Here is a 19,090-nt window from a genome sequence, read left to right as displayed (position 1 = left end):
AGTGTTCTGTTGAGTTGGTGCTAAGTGTACAGAAGTCTGATTGCCCCTTAAACATTATATTATTTCTTACAAGAGGATATTTTCCTGGAAATGTTATTTTTTTTCAGAAATCGTGAGTCTTATGGGCAAAAAGAGAGGATCCATGTGAAACACTGCAGTGTTAAAGCATGTTGTGTTTTGGAGATTACAGGGTATTCACACCTCTGCATGTGCTGGAATGCACAGTGGATCTCCCTTGCAATGGGAGGTGCTTTCCTCGAAACTTCAGTTGCTTTTTTCACCCCTATTCCCCGCAGAAAAAAAAATAATTAAAATCTCCAAAGCCAGGATCATTTGTAGCTGGGACCAAACACCTTGTTGTGCTTTATCCAAGTTCAAATTCAAAGAGAAACTATGGAGAGCTTAAGAGCCTGGGGTAATTTGATCATATTCAAAGAGCCAGAGCAGGTTGCTCCTCCATGAAGCAGAGTGGAAAATGTGTTCATGGGACTTGGACCATGAATGAAGAGTCAGTGCACATCAAGAAGTCCAGCTCTGCTCTCATGTGAGCTTGAAAGCTCAGTGAGTACAGCTGCCTTCAGGCTCTCTGGTCCCTTTTGTGGATCAGTTCTCCAACAGCACTGCACTTTCATTCCACCCTGAAAGAAAGTTTGGGATCCTGGCAGGTGGGTCACTAATATCAGTGTGAGGATTTGGCAAGGGACCATCCCTCTGTAGTGGTTGTTTCAGATAAATCATAGAATTCCAGAATGGGATTGGAAGGGACCTTAAAGCTCATCCCATCCCACCCCTGCCATGGGCAGGGACACCTCCCACTGTCCCAGGCTGCTCCAAACCCTGTCCAGCCTGGCCTTGGGCACTGCCAGGGGGATCCAGGGGCAGCCACAGCTGCTCTGGGAACCTCTACCAGGGCCTCACTCCCTCACAGGGGAGAATTTCTTCCTAATGTCAAATCTAAACCTACTCTCTTTCAGTTTAAAGTCACTCCCCTTTGTCCTATCATTACAATCCCTGGAAGAGGCTGAGCTTCAGGACTTCCTGAAGACAGCAGGAAGAAATCTGAGCTTCTTGTTGAGACACACCTCAGAAAAGACCAAAGGCACCTCAAAATAATGATCCTCTGCAGGCCAGTTTTGAGGTGTTTGCAGGGATGCTGTCCTGGTCAGCTCTTTGTGTGCTCCTTCCAGTCCACAACAGCAATGCAGAAAAGGCAGCAGGATCTATGCAGAAGTGTCCCTGGGCTGGAAATCCTTCCCTGTGCAAGTGTCACAAACACATTCCCAGCTGGAGGGTGCTCCAAGCTCACCCTGCCTGGAGGCTGCCAGCGGGGTCAGGCAGAGGGGCAGCTTGGTGCCACCAGGGCAGGGGCAGCAGGGGAACCAGGGCTCCCTGTGCCCTCCACAGCCTCCTGAGCCCCCAAACCTGCTCTTCCAGAGGGACCTCATTAAGGCTGAGGTGCTTCTATGGATCCAAATGCAAAAGGGTAATGGGGGTCCCAGGGTCACCGCCTGCTGTTTTCCTCTTGTCTGAGGTGAGCACAACCCATCAGAGACGGGCCTGCACTCCTGAAAGGGGTCACAACCCTTTTTGCCATTCCTGCACGCTCTCATCCTCTGAATTATTGTCTGATTTTCATTCCACTCCAGTGAGCTGTCAGGCATGGCTCTGGTAATGCAGCACAGCAGAAGCACAAACAGATGGGGGATTGACCTGCGTGCCTCCATTGCACCGCAGCTCAGCACTGCCACAAACTCCTCACACTGCCACTCCAGACCTGCCCTCTTCCAAGGGGGTCCCTGTCAGGACCAAGGACATTCCTCTGGCTGCCCTGGGGGATTTGAGACCCTGGCAGGGGGCTCAGAGACCTTGGCACAGAGTCAAAACCACCTGTGCCTTCGATTTTAGCCCATGGAAACAATTACCAACTTCATGTGAGGAGTTACAAGCCACAAGAGTTTGAGTAGAATGATAGTTAATATGTCACAGGGTGAAAAAGTAGAATTTTGGGGATTTAGAATGGGGGTTCAAGAGGCAAGATGGAGGAATCTGGGCATGTCCTGTCCTTCTTCTTCTTCTTCTTCTTGTCCTTCATCTCCTGCTGTGATGGTGGCACTTTTGGATTGGTTTAGAGCAGAGACAGACTGTCTAACATAGGTGATAGGTATCAGAAAATTATTGTAAATAAAGCACACTTAGTTCTTAGTATAAAAAGTTAACACCACCCTGAGGGCAGGGACTGTGCCACAACCTGACCTGCTGGACAGATCTCAGCAGGTCAGAGAAAGACTGTGATAGATAAGGAAAAATAAACAACCTTGAAAAGCAGAACCGAGGAATCTCAACTTCTTCTTCGGTCATGGGGCTGGGAAAAAAGAGACTCTTTAGTACCTTGGGGGTCATCTCAACCACAGAAACCTGAGAGGTCCCTGGAAGGTTTGGGGTTATTGTCCCCTGCCTCGTGCTCCACAGACACTGACAGGGGCTGACAGGCAGCACTGGCCAGGTAGAAGCAAACAGCTGGGAATCCTCAGGGAGATCTGCAGGGAGTCTGGAGGAGGACGGGATGGAAAACCACACACACTGTGCACAGGGCAAACATTGAAACTGTTATTGCATCTCTGGTACCTGAGCAAAGGGGCACTTACACTGCTGCCTGCACAGATGGATGCATACACAAACACTTGCCATGCAGGAAGGGACAAGGGGATAGATCTCCCTGCTAATGTAAGTCTGCCAAGCAACACTGAAATCATCGGCACTAAATCCATTTGCACTTTTATAGGATTTGGCAAGTAGCCTTCCTAGCAGGGAGCAAGCTGTGAAGGCTCAGGTACCCAACTCCTGTATTTATGCTGTGGGAGCTGGGCACTTAACTCTGCAAGGGGCTTTTATAAATCCCCTCTTGTGGTATTTTCCTTTCTTCTGTTTTCTGTTCCTTCTTATTTTCCCTTTCAGTGTGTATTTCCCTTTTTTTCTGTGGAACTAAACCCATTTAGAATCTCTCTAAACAGGTCAGAGCAGCAGAATGCTCACTGCTTCTGAACTAGCACTTAGTTTCAGGACACAAAAAACACCACACCTGGGAATAAGGGAGGCTTTGCAATCAGGGCCTTGTACTGTACTGGGATCTGGGAATGGGATGAAAGGGTTTTGGGGAAGGAGAAGTTTCTTGTCACCCTTCTCCTGCCCATAGGAGATGGGCTCTGTTCTCAGCTAAATCACTACTGTTCCTTCCTTATTCATGACAGCTTTTAATTCTTCACCATAACTTTCTCAAACTGTTAAAGAAACGTGTTTTGAAAAGAGCAACAAATGCCTGAAATTACTTTTTTATTTACTTTTATTTTCCTTCCATAACCCTGTTGTTCTCTCTCCAGGCCTCCAGATCATCTTCCCTCAGTATTTGCAAGAGAAGTTTGTCCAGTCTGCCTTGAGTTACATCATGTGCAATGGGGAGGGCGAGTACATCTGCAGGGACAGCCAGTGTGGCTGCCAGTGCTCCGAGGAGTTCCCGCAGTGCAACTGCCCCATCACCGACATCCAGATCATGGAGTACACCCTGGCAAACATGGCCAAGACCTGGACAGAAGCCTATAAAGATCTGGAGAATTCAGGTAACTGACCAAAGCTTGCTTTTTCAATTCGTGGCAGGTTACAACCTGGTGAAAACCTTTTATTCCCTCAGTATAATGCTCTAGTTTGGCTAAAAAAATAGAAGATTTGAACCCAAACTCAGGATCTCAGTCTTGAAAGTCTTACCCAGACAGGAACACACACCACAGACAGGAACACACACCACACATGGAATTATGTGTACAGGGATATTTTCTGTGGAAGTATATGTTTGGTTAAAAATCTGATTTTTCAGACCAAACCATCTCCAAATCTCCCTTTTAATAGTTTTACAGAGAAAATTCCACAGTATGAATGATGCAGAAATTGCTTTTCAGATTTGAATGAATACTTTATTTTGCTTTGGTGAAAGCAATTCAGAGGGAGAAGAGCACACAGGCCAGATGACACCTCCTTTGAGGCAGGGAGAAGAAGGGAAAATGATTCCTCTGTCCTGCAGGGCAATGTTCCCTGCTGCTGGGAACCTTTATCTTTCCCACTTTCTGCCCAGGTGAGGCTGGGGGTGTCAGTGCAGTTTGTTCGGTGTTGGTGATGGTAGTGGGAGTAGTTTACCCACAGTAGGTGTGTTGTACTCACAAGATACACACTCCTGAGGGCTTGAGGTAGGAAAGAGCAAGACTTTCAGTGAATTATCTCCTTTAGCAAGTGGCCTGTCTGCCCTGAAACCACAGAGGCACCAAGCAGAACTTCATCAGGAGCCTGTCCTTGTGCTGACTCTCATCTTTCAGTCTTCACCAGCCACTTTCAGACACATTTTCTTTAATGATTATTGTCACAACTGCCCAGATCTCCATGTCAGGAAGAAAACTGTGAGAAAATGACCATCTAGCTCAATTCAAGAGGAATCCTTCATAAGTTTTATTTCTTTCTTCATGTTGAATGCCACCTTAATCCCTTTAAAGGCTGAAATGCAGTAGCCTGTGTGACTGTGTTCACAGGGGTCCAAGGATGAGGGAAGAGATGAGGATCTGACTCCATGTTTCAGAAGGCTGATTTATTATTTTATATTATATTAAAACTATACTAAAAGAATAGAAGAAAGGATTTCATCAGAAGGCTGGCTAAGAATAGAAAAAGAAAGAATGATAACAAAGGTTTGTGGCTTGGACAGAGAGTCCGAGCCAGCTGGGCTGTGATTGGCCATTAATGAGAAACAACCACATGAGGCCAATCCCAGATGCACCTGTTGCATTCCACAGCAGCAGATAACCATTGGTTACATTTTGTTCCTGAGGCCTCTCAGCTTCTCAGAAGGAAAAATCCTGAGGAAGGATTTTCCATAAAAGATGTCTGTGACAAGCCTGTGACGTTTCCTCAAAGGTCTGTGGAGGATTTGCTTCACACTTCAACACGTGGCCCCTGCTGGTGTTTGTGCTGCTGCACAGGTCCTTATGTCCCACTCATGCTGTCACCCTGGTGCTCAAGAGCCAGAGCAGCCAGGGTGGGAGTCAATGGCCCAAGGTTAATGCCCACCTTGACCAGATCCCCCCAGGTACCCTGGGGAGCCACAGGGCTGGGCAGTTCCAGGGGCAGGTCACCAGCTAGCAAGGTCAGATGTGTTCTGTGAGTTTCTGTGGGTTCATGGACGGGCTGGGTGTGGTGTTGGGAGGGTCGCCAGGATGAGGTGAGAGATGAGAATTTGACTCCATGTTCTGAGAAGGCTGATTTATTATTTTATGATATATTATATTAAAAGAATGCTATACTAAACTATACTAAAGAAAGAGAAAGGACACATCAGAAGGCTTAACAAGAACGATAATGAAAGCTCATGACTGACTCCTCAGAGTCCAACACAGCTGGCTGTGATTGGTTATTAATTAAAAACAATTCACATGTTTGGATAAACAATCTCCAGACCACATTCCAGAGCAGCAAAACAGGGAGAAGCTGAGGCTTCTTATCTTGCCAGGAGAAAAAATCCTGGTGAAGGGATTTTTCAGAAAATATCATGGTAGCAGGATGGATAACCCCAGGGCAAACCAGAAATGTGGATTTCAGGAGCTTTTGCCAGCTCAGTACTACACAAGTTTACAAGGATTACTGGCAGTGCCTGCCAGCACAGCTCTGCCACTGGTTATGTGTTAGCAGTTGTTAGCTCTGGCACAGCATCTTCACAAAAGGTGCTCAAGAGCCACAGATTGGTCTCACCAAACCCCTTCCCATCCCAGGGGATCTCACCCAGCACTGAGAAGGTGGGAGCCCTGTGGGGAGGGGAGTTCCAGCCCCACATCCTGTCCTTGCTGCACTCAATCCAAGCACAGGCCAGGGTAGATAATTATATCCAGGCTCCCTCCCCTTGAGATTTGAATGGGGGAAGGTGTTTTTCATTTGCCACGTTCAAGTGACATATTGCAGTGCAATTTCTGCCATATTCCACCCAGGGCTGGAGGCTTTTCAGGGCTAGATGGAGTGATTATCTTTATGTCTAAAGCTGCTGCATCTGATTCATCACTTTGATGCATCATGCGTGAACTTATCCTTTGAGATAGAAGTTGCTATCACAAAAGACTGCAGTATTAGTGTTTTGCTTCTTTGTTTTAATAAATATTCCCAATAACTAGAGGATTTTCTTCATTATGAACAGCAGAGGAGAAATCTCTGATGACACCTGAAGGCTTTTCCAATAAAGTGGACTGAAAGGCACAGGAGTGCTCTGAAAGCAAAATACCATTTTGCACAGGAAGCCACTGAAAGCCCAAAACATTTGTATTCTGCTTCTGGTCTGTGTTGGATCCTCTGTTAATTTGAAAAAAGTTGTGCAGGGTGAATCAAGAGTTGCTGTGATTTGGAATAGTATCTTCAAAGTCAAGGAGGCTGCAGTGAACTGAAGCTGCTTTGAATCAGCTCAGGAAATTTTTTACCCTGTGCTTCACTGCTTGTGGTAAATTGAGAAAAATAACGCTGCCTTATTCTTGACATCTTAGAATGGCTGGTCAAAAACTTCAGTGATTGTGGATTAAAAAAAAAGCCAACTTTTAATTAAGTCATTTGGTGGAGTTAATTTGTTTGTTTATTCAAGACTATTGCTGTCTGATGTAAATGGGATTTATTTTTTTTTTTAACATTGGCAAAAAGAAAATTTCATCTGTGAAAGAGATGTCTGACCTGCCAATTCCCTGTGGTGCCACTTGTGATGCTGAGTCACTGCCATGGGACTGCCTTAGGGGTGGGGTGACTCAGCAGAAAGAGGGGCCAGGCTGCATCACGGGAGGTGTAGTTCCAGCCATCAGCAAGGTTTGCTGTGCAGAGGAATCAAATAACCACAAATGCAAACAGACTTGTTAATTAATTGGAAATTCTCAGGGTTGACTATGAACTATTCCCAGAAACAGGGAATATCCCCATCCATCCCCACCACTGGCTTTCAGGCAGAGTTATAAATAAATATAAATAATGAAGAAACTATGTTGGTTTTAAAGTACTTTTCTTTTTCTTCATCACCCTAATTTTAAACAATCCCATCCAGCTTTTATTTTGCCAGATTTGCTGCTCATTTGTTTTTCCCCCAGCGTTGCACTGCGGTAGCAAAATGTGCACACTGCACCGAAATTCCTGCCTCGCCCGTCTTGATGAAAAATGTTCCACATTCATCATCAGAGGGAAAAGAGCCTGGGCTCCTGCACAAAAAGGCTTTTGAGGAAATTGATTTATAAGGGGCGGGAAGCAAATGCAAGGCTTTTACTGCTGAAAGGTACCCGGAGTAATCAGCATGGTCAACAGAAGCAATTACACCTGATGGTGGTTCCAGAGGCCCACGGAAAAGCACAGTCAGGGCTGAGGAGGAGAAGGGCACTTGCAGCAGCATTAAAAACACAGTGAAAACCTGAGAGATTACTAAAAAAAAAAAAATCTCTTGGTTGTCTTTGGGGGAGAAAGGAGACAAGCAGATGTCCCAGGGATGTTGGTAGTGCAGTGATGATGATTATTTGTATGAGGAGGATGTGAACATCCACTTACCATCCATGGCAGGATGGGACTGCCTGATGTACAAATATCCTTTGTTGGGCAGTTAAGCATGAACTGCAAGTAGGAAATTTCCTGCATAGGAAATCTGTTATGCAAATATCTTTAACTTTGTACTATAGGATTTAAATTATCTGATTTTTTTTCCCACTAATTCTATGGATTATTTCTTTTTCTTATTTGAAAAGATGTCAGCCTTTACAAGCTCTCCTTTTCCTTCTGAAAATAGGATGAAGGAATTAAAAAAATATTGGGAAAGGATCAGAAATAATGTAGATGATGTAGAGGAAATACTTCTTGTTGGCTTGTTTGGGAAGTTTATGGCAGGGTCCTAGTCCAGCTTCCTTCTAGAAGCAGGACCAAAGCCAGCACCAGGTCAGGATGGCCTTGGTTTTGCCTAGCAGAGTGTAAAATGAGAGATTTTTATACATCTCTGATCATGTTCCAGCACTGCATTACCTCCAAGTGATGAAGTTTTTCAGTAAATCATTTTAATTTCTCAAGCTGCAAACTGTGTATTGCTCCTTGTTACAGCAAGCGTCTCTCAAAAGAGGAGTTTTGTTCATATCTGTGAGTACCTTTTGCTGTAATTAAATATCCCTTGGCCTCCTCTTTACCAAGTGAGACCAGTGCAGCTCCCACACCTGACTTTGCAGAGCTCAGAGCACCTCAATGTCCCTCAGCTCTGCCCTCCCAGCCTCTGTCCATCCCTTTTAGGTGGGTGCCCCAGGTGTAGCAGTGCCAAGAAAAGGTGAATATCAACTTCCCCAAGCAGGATTCAGCTCAGTATGAAGTTTTTTTTCCAGTGAGAGCAGGATGTGGACCCACCTCAGCCCCAGGACCTTCCTCAGCTGATTGTGCCCAAGCCTGTGCTGACACTTGGGGTTTTTCTCTCCTGGTACAAAACATTGCTCTTGTTGTTATTGCATTTGATGGAGTTCTTATTGTCCCACTCATTGCATTTCTCAAGGTCTCACTGTGTCAAATGTGGTTTTCTAGCATCAAAAATTGAGTTATTTTCCCCTGAGAAAGTTGGAACCATCTGGTTTTTCCTCATCTGAGGTTGTCCCAGCCTGGTAATCAGAATCTGAGCAAACCACCCTTCTCAGGTAGGAAGGAGGGGCTGATCAGAAACAGAAACAGTATCAGAATTGATGATTGTGATGAAAAAAACGAAACAACCTCAAACAAACCCTGCAGAACAGTGGTTTTTTTTCATTATCAAGCAAAATAAAATGGAAATAAAGTGATCAAAAAAACAACAAACACAACAAACAGCAATACCGCACAATATATTCTTCGATCAATTGGATTTGTTCCTTTGGCTAAAATTGACACCTTTTGTTCTCACTCGAGCCCTGCAAACTATTTCATTTTATTTTCCTCATTACAAAATGCAACTCATTTATCTTCAAATGGAGTTAAATAAGAGGTAAGAATCAGAATGCTCATTTTAAAAAATGCAAAAGCAGGACATTTTAACAGCATCCAAACCTTTCCTCTGGGGAATTTTTAAAGCTTTGTTTCTCTCCCTTTTTTTTTAATTACACAGCAAAATGCTTTGCCTTCAACAACAAACAGCATTTCAGGAGCAGCTGAAAAACGATGTAAATGAGAACACTTTAACTGAAAATGATTACAACTCCCAGCTTTTTGTTTATAACCCTTACACTATAACCTCATGTTCCAGGGAATTTCTGTTGTTGGTTTTTTTTTTTTCCTCCACCGTGTACATTTTAACTGTGCAGTTACACCTTGATATTCACTGTAGGGGTTTTTTTCCTATATGGGAGCAGCAACAGCCATGGGATTAGTAGCTTAACTCAGAGCAGTGAGTTAATGGGCATCACCTTCCCCTGGCAGAGCTGATGGCCTCATCACCACCGCTCTTTCTCCACCCTGCCAACAAAACCTTTGTCACAGCTCAGAAACCTCCGCATTTCTCCCCATTTCTTGTGTGTGTGCGTGTGTTCCAGATGAGTTCAAATCCTTCATGAAAAGGCTACCTAGCAACCACTTCCTGACCATTGGGAGCATCCACCAGCACTGGGGGAACGACTGGGACCTGCAGAACCGCTACAAGCTGCTGCAGAGCTCGCTGGAAGCCCAGCGCCAGAAGATCCAGCGCACCGCCCGCAAACTCTTTGGCCTCAGCGTCCGGTGTCGGCACAATCCTAACCACCAGCTGCCTAGGGAAAGGTACCTCCATCCTTCCTCGGGCATGGGGGAGCTGGGCCCAGGGCCTGGTGGAGCTGGGCTTGGGTTTGGGATTAATCCCAGCAGGCTGTGTTTGGATGTAGGGGGTGTTGGCGTGGATGTTTGGGGAAAACGGTAAAATCTGGAAATTCCTGGAGGTGTAGGTAACTTTTGTCACATTCCTGATTACATTCACATCCCTTCTGTGTGGTTTTAGCTACCCAGGGGAAGGGCATCACTTATTCTTTAAGTTCTGCAAGAATATCTTCAGTCTGTTCTGCTTTTTTTGTGGTTTTCCCCTCAAGATCCACAGCTGAGCTTTCAGCCTCCTCTTGCTGTTCAAAGAGACATGTGGAGCACAAGGTGCTTCAGTCCATTCTTGGATTGTGCTCCTCAATATCTCCAGAGTGAAAGGAGAAGCTTTAGTTTCACTTGCAATACATCACATTTTTGCTGTGAGATGCAGTGTGAACCTGTAAAACCTCACTGAGCAGAAGCCTGGCAGGGTTATTATAGGTGGAGAGAGCAGATTTTCCATTTATTATATGTGGAGGAGAGCATTTTCCACTGCTACAGCAATTATTGATATCTGATAATCCCCTCCTGCTGGCTCCTTTCAGCCCTAACCTGTAGCTGAGTTGCTTCAATTCCTTTTTTGGAGACTTGCATTTCTGGATTTTCATAAACATCTCTTGCTGTGTCTTTCTACATTGTCTGGACTGAAGCAATATGGAAAATCTTGGGGGAAAAAAAATGAGTCTGAGTGCCTTTTCTTGCATGCTTCTCTTGGAAGGGTCAGGCCAAGTTAATATTTGAAGAGAAACTGTTTGTTCACTTCCTTCATTACCTAAATATTCTGTTTCAAGACAAAATTGACAGATTGACTGCTGTCTACAGCTCTCATCCAGCTCCCTGGCTGCTGAACATGCTGACTTTTCATTTCATCACTGTGCAGCTCAGAAAACCCCTTCCAGGGCTTAACACCTCTTTAATTACCAAGAAATCTCATGTTTCTAGACAAAAATTTGATGGACTTACTAGGGATGAGGAGAAATATCTATTAAATGTAAGAGATTATGAAATAAAGTCTTTGGAGAGCTTCCTAAACCTGGCCCATCCCTGCCAAGTGGCTGAGCTGCTCTGACCAGGCTGAGTGCTGGAGGAGCCAAAGGCATGTCCAAGGTGGAATTTTTAGTTGTTTTTGAATTTTTAACAACAACAACAACAACAACAAAGTGAAGCAGCAGTGAGTAAATCTCCATCCAACCATGTTACTCCAAAAGATTCAGACAAATACGTCTTCAGCATTTATCATCTATTTTAAAAACCCAGCCAAGCAGAAAGGGAGCCTCCAAGTACTACAATGAAATGTGGGGGAAGGAGGGTGGAATGGATGATGGCAGATGGGTTTTTAACTGACTGATGTGCTTGATTTGTTTAAGTCAACATGAGCAGGCATATTATAATTTCTTTTCTTGTTTGTCATTCTGCATCTGCAGCTAGGCAGGGGAGCAGTGTGGTAGGAGCTCTATAGTGGAAGAGGTGCAGCCCATCTTTCTCCTCACAGAGCTGGGAAATACTCTCATTTTCTAATTGCTGCTGTACAGAATGACAGAGGCTTATCAAGCATGCCAGTGGCTTTGAAAGGATGGCTTGGTTCTATTAAGAGCAAGCCTCTCTCTCTCTAATACATGTAATTGTAAGCCTGCATTATACATTCAAAGGCAATGTTAAAAAAAAAAATAGATTGCAGCTGATTGTCCTCAGGGAAAGGAATAGGTGGTGCTTCCAAAAGGAAGATAAGAAAAGAAGAGTAGAGATTCTGGCAATTAGGCTGATTCTTCATGACCTTTGCAATGGCTAAAGAGATAGAAATATCTGTATCTATATCTCTATATCTCTATATATCTATATATCTGTATATCTATATCTCTATATCTCTATATATCTATATCTCTATATCTCTATATCTCTATATCTCTATATATCTATATTTTATCTATAGAAGTATAGATAAATGTATAGATATATCAATATATATAGATATAGAGATGATATAGATAAATATAGATATAGATGATATAGATATAGATATAGATATATTTGGTCTGTACTTCTTTTGTCAAAACCCAGGAAAGTTTACAGGTTTAAAACAGAGGCAAGTCAGCTGGTTTAAAAAGGAGACCACTCCTCAGTTAATAAAACTTTGATGTCGAATGATCACCTGTAGTTTTATTTTAAAGCACTGGATGTAAAATAGAAATAACGTCCAATGGAGAGAAGGGTTATACATGTTCTGGCCTGCAGCCAAAATACATCTCACAGCTGCTGAGGAAAAAAATAGCATTTTTTACTTCACTCTCCTGTACAGAAAACCCAAAAGTACCCCCAGAGCAGCTAGTGATGGTTGGAAAGTGAAAGGTGAGTTTACAAAGGAAATTATTTAAGTCCCTGCCTTTTTTCCTGCAAATAAAAACCAAAATCTGTCTGGCTGCCTGTTCCCAGCATTGCCAGGGAGCCACATGTCCAGTGAGCAACAGTCAGAGAACACTGCAAAGTAATTCTCACTCAGAGCTTGGCCTGCAGGTCATATTTATTTTCACTTTAGAATCATGGAATCATTGAGGTTGGGAAAGACCTCCAAGATCGGTGAGTCCAACCTGGGCTTGATCCCCATTTTGTCACCCCAACCAGAGCAGTGAGTGCCACATCCAGGCGTTCCTTGGGCACCTCCAGGGGTGGGGATTCCCAGCACCTCCCTGGGAATATTTTAAATGAGGATCAGGGGCTACTCTGGTACTGGTTTCCAGCTGTTCAGCAGTGGATTTTTCCAGCATCCTCCTGCTCTGACACCTCTTGGGTACAACGCCATGAGCCTGAGCCGTCAGAGGGGTGTGTTTTAAAACGTTACCTCCTGTCAGCTGAAGGGCTTTGGCTGGTCATGTGTATATTCTTAACCTGTCCCAGTCGCAAGAAAAAATGGGGTAATTTATACCACTTTACTTCTCTCTCACTCTCTCACACTTCCCATTGTCGTGTTTGTAGCTGATGCCCAGCTCTGCCCTGGATTCTGCATTTTTATTTAATTACATCCTTTATTTCTGCCATCAGGAGATGGTGGGTAGTCTCCTGTTTCATTTTCTTCATGGTTTTTTTAGTCTTCCTTGTATCTTTGCTGAAAGCTAACACACACCAACAAACAACCTCCCATCCATCCTCCACAAAGTTCATCTGGGGAGCAGGAAATTTACTGGTATCCATTTCAAGATATCAGCTGAGGTTCTTTCCCATTTTGTTCTGCTGGCTGTTAGTATAAAGAAGAAGATTACTATCCAGTGATTTTTTTCCTAACACAGAAAATACCCAAAATGGACAGAATGTGGTCATCTGACTCTAATTTATTTCATTCCTATGGCCTGGCAGTCCATGGCCCAGCAACTCAGGGGCATTATCAACACATAAAACCTGTGTAAAGCATCAATCCAGCACTGCACAAATTCAGGTGCATTTGACTGGCTTTCCAAACAGGAAGCACAAAGATTCAGATGGGTGAAAATATATTTGTATTGCTGAAAAGTGAGCAAAATTTCACCTGTGAGCAGAAGACAGCCTCAGTCCCTGGGATGGTTTGGAAATGCTTGTTGCTGTCAGCTTGTGGCTGTGTTTTACAGGCACACTGTACTGTGCTGTCCCCTCCCCTCCGGGGCAGAGCTGTCCCAGGAATTAAGAGGAGCCCTGTGCTCATTTTGAGGGACTAGGGCTGTGATTGTTCTCCCTCTACAGCAGATATTTATGGGGGTCACTGCCTTGCTCCCAAGCTCCCCAGCCAGCCTTGTCCTTTCCACCAGCAGAAGAGCTCCTCTTGGCTGGGAATAGGGGGAAGAGTCCCTGTCAGCCCTGTACCAGGGGTAGAAGAATATGAAAAATTGTCTGTTCCCATATCCAACACTTCAGAATTTTTCTTCTCATGTCCTTCCTTTTTTCCTTGCCCTTCTTTTTACTCCTTTTCTTCCTGCTTTTCATTCCTGCCTGCTCTCTTTCAGTGGTTGCTGTTGCAGTTTTTCCCTTTCTCCACCTGTTACTCCTGCCCACTGTGTTTCTCTCTCATTTTTCCTTTTACCTGCACATTTTCCTCTTTTTCTTTCCCAATCTTTCTGTTTCTGCTCCTTGATTATTTCTTTCCTTCCAGTGCTTTCCTCTCTTTTACACTCTCATCCCTCCACTGGCTCCCTCCCCCTAATCATCTTGCTGTTCTTTGCTGCTGTATCATTTAATGCCTTCTTTGATACAGCCCACAGCTTAATGATTATTCGGAGGTCAGGCGATGCAGGTGCCATGAATTTCACTAATCCAGCTCTGAGAGCCTCTGTCCATAATCACTCCTCCTGTTCTACAGGGGCTGAATCCTAATTTGTCATTAGCCAGTCCTCTCACTGCAGCACTACCAAGAACTTTTTGCCCAGAGGAGACAATGAAGTATTCATTAGCCAGGGGGGAGGTGGAGGGGAGGGAGCAGCGGCTGCACACAGGGCTCTGCTGAGGGCTGCTGAGAAAGGAGCCGCTGTACCCAGCTTTCCTGGGGCAGTGGGAAGGGGGAAAAAGGGGGAACAAGGCAACGTGGCAAGTGGGTTGTGCAGAAAAAGTGAACGTGGGCTGCAGTGTCATTTTCTAGGAGTCGTTCCAGGGCTGCAGGATGTGGGGTTGAAAGTGCTGATCCAGCAGCTGTGGGAGTGGTGGGGCTCAGGGGTGGGTGAGCCGGGCTGATTTTAAGGAAGAGACTTCAAGAAGTGATTAATTAGCAGAAGACTTTTGGGTTTTTTTTTTTTAAGGAGGAATAGTTTTAGCAGCTTTGTCTCTATGCATCCTGGCTTCCACCTTCTTTTCTACTGTTCTGAGCTCATAAGCAGAGGTTGCTGCTTGCTTTGCTTGTCCTGTTATGGGTCTGTGTTTTAGAGGGTGGAGCCAATTGCCAATGACCTGAAGAGCAGTTTTCTCCTGCTAGCCTGGGAGTTCTGCTGCCCTTGTGATGTCCTGATAGCCCCACAGACTCTGGCATGGCTTTATCAGCTCCATTCCCATGTCAATATAGCCCTGCTGGGATCCTTGGCAGGACACAGTGCCTGTCTTGGCTCCTGGCGCAGAGTGAAGATAGAGAGCTCAGGTGAGCATTTCCAACTGGTGGCAATTTCTTAGAAGGATTTTGCTCATCACCAGAGGAGTAAACAGCAGATGAAAGATTCAGTCTAGAAATAGACTGGAATAGCTCCCAGATGCCACGGCAGGGTATTGATGTTCCGAGAGCTCTGCCTCAGACATATCCCTGAAAACACTGTAGCTCCAGCAAGATGCCAACACTGAATCCCTGTGAGGCCTTACAGCGCTAATTCTTCCTCCTCCTCACCTGCAGGACGATACAGGAATGGCTTACCCGAGTCCAGTCCCTGCTCTACTGCAACGAGAACGGGTTCTGGGGGACGTTTCTGGAAAGCCAGCGGAGCTGCGTTTGCCACGGTGGCACCAGTCTGTGCCAGCGCCCCATCCCCTGCATCATCGGGGGCAACAACAGCTGTGCCATGTGCAGCCTTGCCAACATCTCCCTCTGCGGCTCGTGCAACAAGGGCTACAAGCTTTACCGAGGCCGCTGCGAGCCCCAGAACGTGGACTCGGAGCGGAGCGAGCAGTTCATCAGCTTTGAGACGGACTTGGACTTCCAGGACCTGGAGCTGAAGTACCTGCTGCAGAAGATGGACTCCCGCCTGTACGTGCACACCACTTTCATCAGCAACGAGATCCGCCTGGACACCTTCTTCGACCCGCGGTGGCGCAAGCGCATGTCCCTCACCTTGAAGAGCAACAAGAACCGGATGGACTTCATCCACATGGTGATCGGGATCTCCATGCGCATCTGCCAGATGCGCAACAGCAGCCTGGACCCCATGTTCTTTGTCTACGTCAACCCGTTCAGCGGGAGCCACTCGGAGGGCTGGAACATGCCCTTCGGGGAGTACGGCTACCCGCGCTGGGAGAAAATCCGCCTCCAAAACAGCCAGTGCTACAACTGGACCCTGCTGCTGGGCAACCGGTGGAAAACCTTTTTTGAGACCGTCCACATCTACCTACGCAGCCGGACTCGGCTGCCCTCCCTCCTGCGCAACGAGACTGGCCAAGGGCCCGTGGACCTTTCCGACCCCACCAAGCGCCAGTTCTACATCAAGATCTCAGACGTACAGGTCTACGGCTACAGCCTGCGCTTCAACGCGGACCTCCTGCGCAGCGCGGTGCAGCAGGTCAACCAGTCCTACACGCAGGGCGGGCAGTTCTACTCCTCCTCCTCCGTCATGCTCTTGCTGCTGGATATTCGGGACCGAATCAACCGCCTGGCGCCTCCGGTGGCCCCGGGGAAGCCGCAGCTGGATCTGTTCTCGTGTATGCTCAAGCACCGCCTGAAGCTCACCAACAGCGAGATCATCCGAGTGAACCACGCCCTGGACCTGTACAACACCGAGATCCTCAAACAGTCCGACCAGATGACAGCCAAACTCTGCTAACCCCTGGACTTAGCAATGGACACTTTGGTGATTGATCCTTTTGCTGTATAAAAAAAAAAAAAAAAAAAGAAAAATAAAACAAACAAAAGAACGAACAAAAAAAAAAACCCACAAAAAAAAAAGAAAAAAAAAGAAAAAAGAGAAAGGAAAAAAAAGTAAAAAAGGAAGAAGTAAAAGTGGGGGGAAAGAAAAGGGGAAAAATAAGATTTGTAAAATGTAATTAATATACAAAAGAGAAAAAAAAAAGAGGAAATTCTTCATTTGTTGAAAACTAAACCCGTTCTAGCCGCTGTATAAGACTGTCAGGCATGTTTGTTATTTCTATAATCCGTCATAAAAGGGTAACACCGTACTCTCTCTTGACCTTGGGGGTGTTGCTTGTGAGTCCTCAGGGGCAGCAGAGGAAATAAAGGGAGGAGCAGGGAGAGGGGCAAACTTCTGTACTGAACTGTCAAGTTTTCTGCTATGCAGGTGCCAAGACAAAGAGACATACAGAAAAAAAAAATCAAAGCAAACAAACAAACAAACAAGAGTTATATGTAAATGTAAAAGAGCTACCATTATTCCTATAGTGGGAGTAAATGGTTAAAGATAAAAGATATTTCTTCTGTTGAGATTTATGCCAGCTTTATGTTGAGTTATTCCTGCAGCCTGTGCTGAGCTTTGCTGGAGGACAGGAGGGAATGGCAGCCCTTGGGGGCTACAGCTGATGAGTTTTCTCACCTCCTTGGTGAGACCACACAGAAAAGGTGGAGGGAGGGTGCAGGGCTCAGGTGTCCTCCCTTTGGGATTTCCATCTTGGAAGACATTTCACCAGAGGTAGAGACTCAGCAGATGCTGGAAAATGGGATGTGTTGGGTTTCTTAGCTTGACCTGCAGTTTGTGCTCTGCCCTGGGCTGGTGCTGCCTTCAGAGGTGCCAGAGGAGGAGCAGCACCTGTAAATCTTCCCTCACTCATCTTTCAGACCCTTCTAGATAGTCCCTAAATCAGAGAAAGCCAAAATCATAAAGGCAAAGCTGAGTTTGTCTTTCTGCCTCAGGTGCTGGGTTTTCCAATAGCACGGGGTAACCCTCATCAACACAAAAACTAAAGCACAATGCAAGGGAATACATTTCCAAGGAAACCTGGAGACACTGAAGGGTACGTAGGTCATCTCTGTTCACTGGGAAAGGAAAAAAATCCTTTTTACTTTCTTATGTTTCTGTGGCTGTGAATAATATCCTTGTCTCACTTACACTTTGTCCACAAAAAAAAAAAAATATATATAGCAAATATATGAGAACATTTTATTAAAATATATGCAAAATTAGTAAAAGGGAGGGGTGGGAGGGAAGAGCACAACAACCAAACATATCCTGAGTTTGCAAGGATAAAGCCAAATTAAAAAAAATGAGTTATCAAAAAAATACTAAAATAACCAAAAGGTGGGTAAAATTTTTTTGAATGTGTGGGGACATGTGTTTGGATTAAAACAAAAAAGTAGGATGTTGAATGGACTGTGTGAATGAAGGATCATCTGAGCTGGGTGATGAAGTCTGAACACTGTGGGAGGTGAGTAGTGAGGTGTTTCTCTTAATTTCACTGGTTTTTTTAGTTGAAGTTGATTGAGAAGTGCTAGTGAGAGACTGGAATTCCTGCCCGCTCAGAAAGGGAGAAATAAATCTCTGATCCTGATGGCTTCCAGAGGTGGAGGAGCATCCTGGGGTAAACGGGTCTGAGCAAGGGGCACAGTCCTGATCCAAAGACCAAGATTCAGGTCTGGCTCAAGATTTAACGTGTTGGTTCAACAGAGTTCAAAACAGTCTTGTAGGAATTTTGACTTTATTTGAAGACTTTGGCTGAGATTCTGAGAGTAACATCAGTTCATGCATTGTGGTATTGGTCATGTGGTGCCAGGGGCTTGAGCTATTAAGGCTGGTTTCAGATTTAATTTATATGATTTAGGTTGTTCTCATCCAAATTTCCTGAGAAGAAACTGGATAGCTTAAGGAAAATATACATTCACTGAACTCTCCTGCTGAGCTACCAATTGAGGGCACAAGAAAAGCAATTTGGATAATCAGAAAAACCCCAAAAAGGGGGATTAGTCACCAAAGTCTGACATCAGAAGAAGAACTGGGTGAATTAAACAGCAAGGATGTTTTTAGGGATATTTCCTTTAGTGGGAGCTTTTTTTCCCTACCTTGTCATCAAGATCTCTCTCTCACCTGGGCAGTCCACACAAGAGGCCTTGGGCTGCCCATTTTTCCCAGTGTTTGTTTTTCATTTGCTTGGTCTTTGCTTTGTGTAGCAGAAAATCATATTAGACCTCACCATTCCAAGAGTGTTCTTTATAGATGTGACATTTCTGCCTCAGCTTTCTGATAAGAGAACATTTGGCAGCAATCGTATGCATGGAGGTGAGTTTTAAGCAAATAGTAGAGAGTATTCATGGGAAATGAATGTCAAATTTGTAATTATCAGTAGAAATAATGTTCCTGACAGTTACATCCATCTAAGCAGGGAATAGAAATGTACTGTTTAAATTACATGTATGACCCAAAGAGCTGACACTTGAAAGAACTATGGTTATAGCTCTAAAAATACTGACTGCTGCCTGAGCTGCAGCCTGCATGCAATGATGGGATTTGCTCGTGGCTGGGAATAGTGGCTGTGCCAACACAGAGTGAAATTAATTCGATAAATTCTTTCCTTTGAGATAAGAATCCAGGTCTAGTGAGTGGAAGCCAAAGAAGCTGCAATTAAA

At 44.9% G+C, this 19,090-nt stretch overlaps 1 protein-coding gene across 1 annotated transcript in view; it reads left to right on the top strand.

Annotated features, from left to right (window-relative positions):
* BRINP1 (BMP/retinoic acid inducible neural specific 1) overlaps positions 1-16,963 on the top strand; it is a 92,986-nt gene extending 76,023 nt beyond the window's left edge. Inside the window, exons 6-8 of the mRNA XM_036393827.2 lie at positions 3,378-3,614; positions 9,576-9,798; positions 15,203-16,963. Of these exons, the coding sequence (XP_036249720.1) occupies positions 3,378-3,614; positions 9,576-9,798; positions 15,203-16,343 (1,601 nt within the window). The 3' untranslated portion in view covers positions 16,344-16,963. The remainder of the gene's footprint in view (positions 1-3,377; positions 3,615-9,575; positions 9,799-15,202) is intronic.
* Positions 16,964-19,090: the final 2,127 nt, after the last annotated feature.

This window comes from Molothrus ater, chromosome 20 (assembly GCF_012460135.2).
Source record: "Molothrus ater isolate BHLD 08-10-18 breed brown headed cowbird chromosome 20, BPBGC_Mater_1.1, whole genome shotgun sequence".
Lineage (NCBI taxonomy): Eukaryota > Metazoa > Chordata > Aves > Passeriformes > Icteridae > Molothrus > Molothrus ater.
The sequence above is the reverse complement of the archived record's forward strand: the minus strand, read 5'-3'. Positions and strand labels throughout refer to the sequence as shown.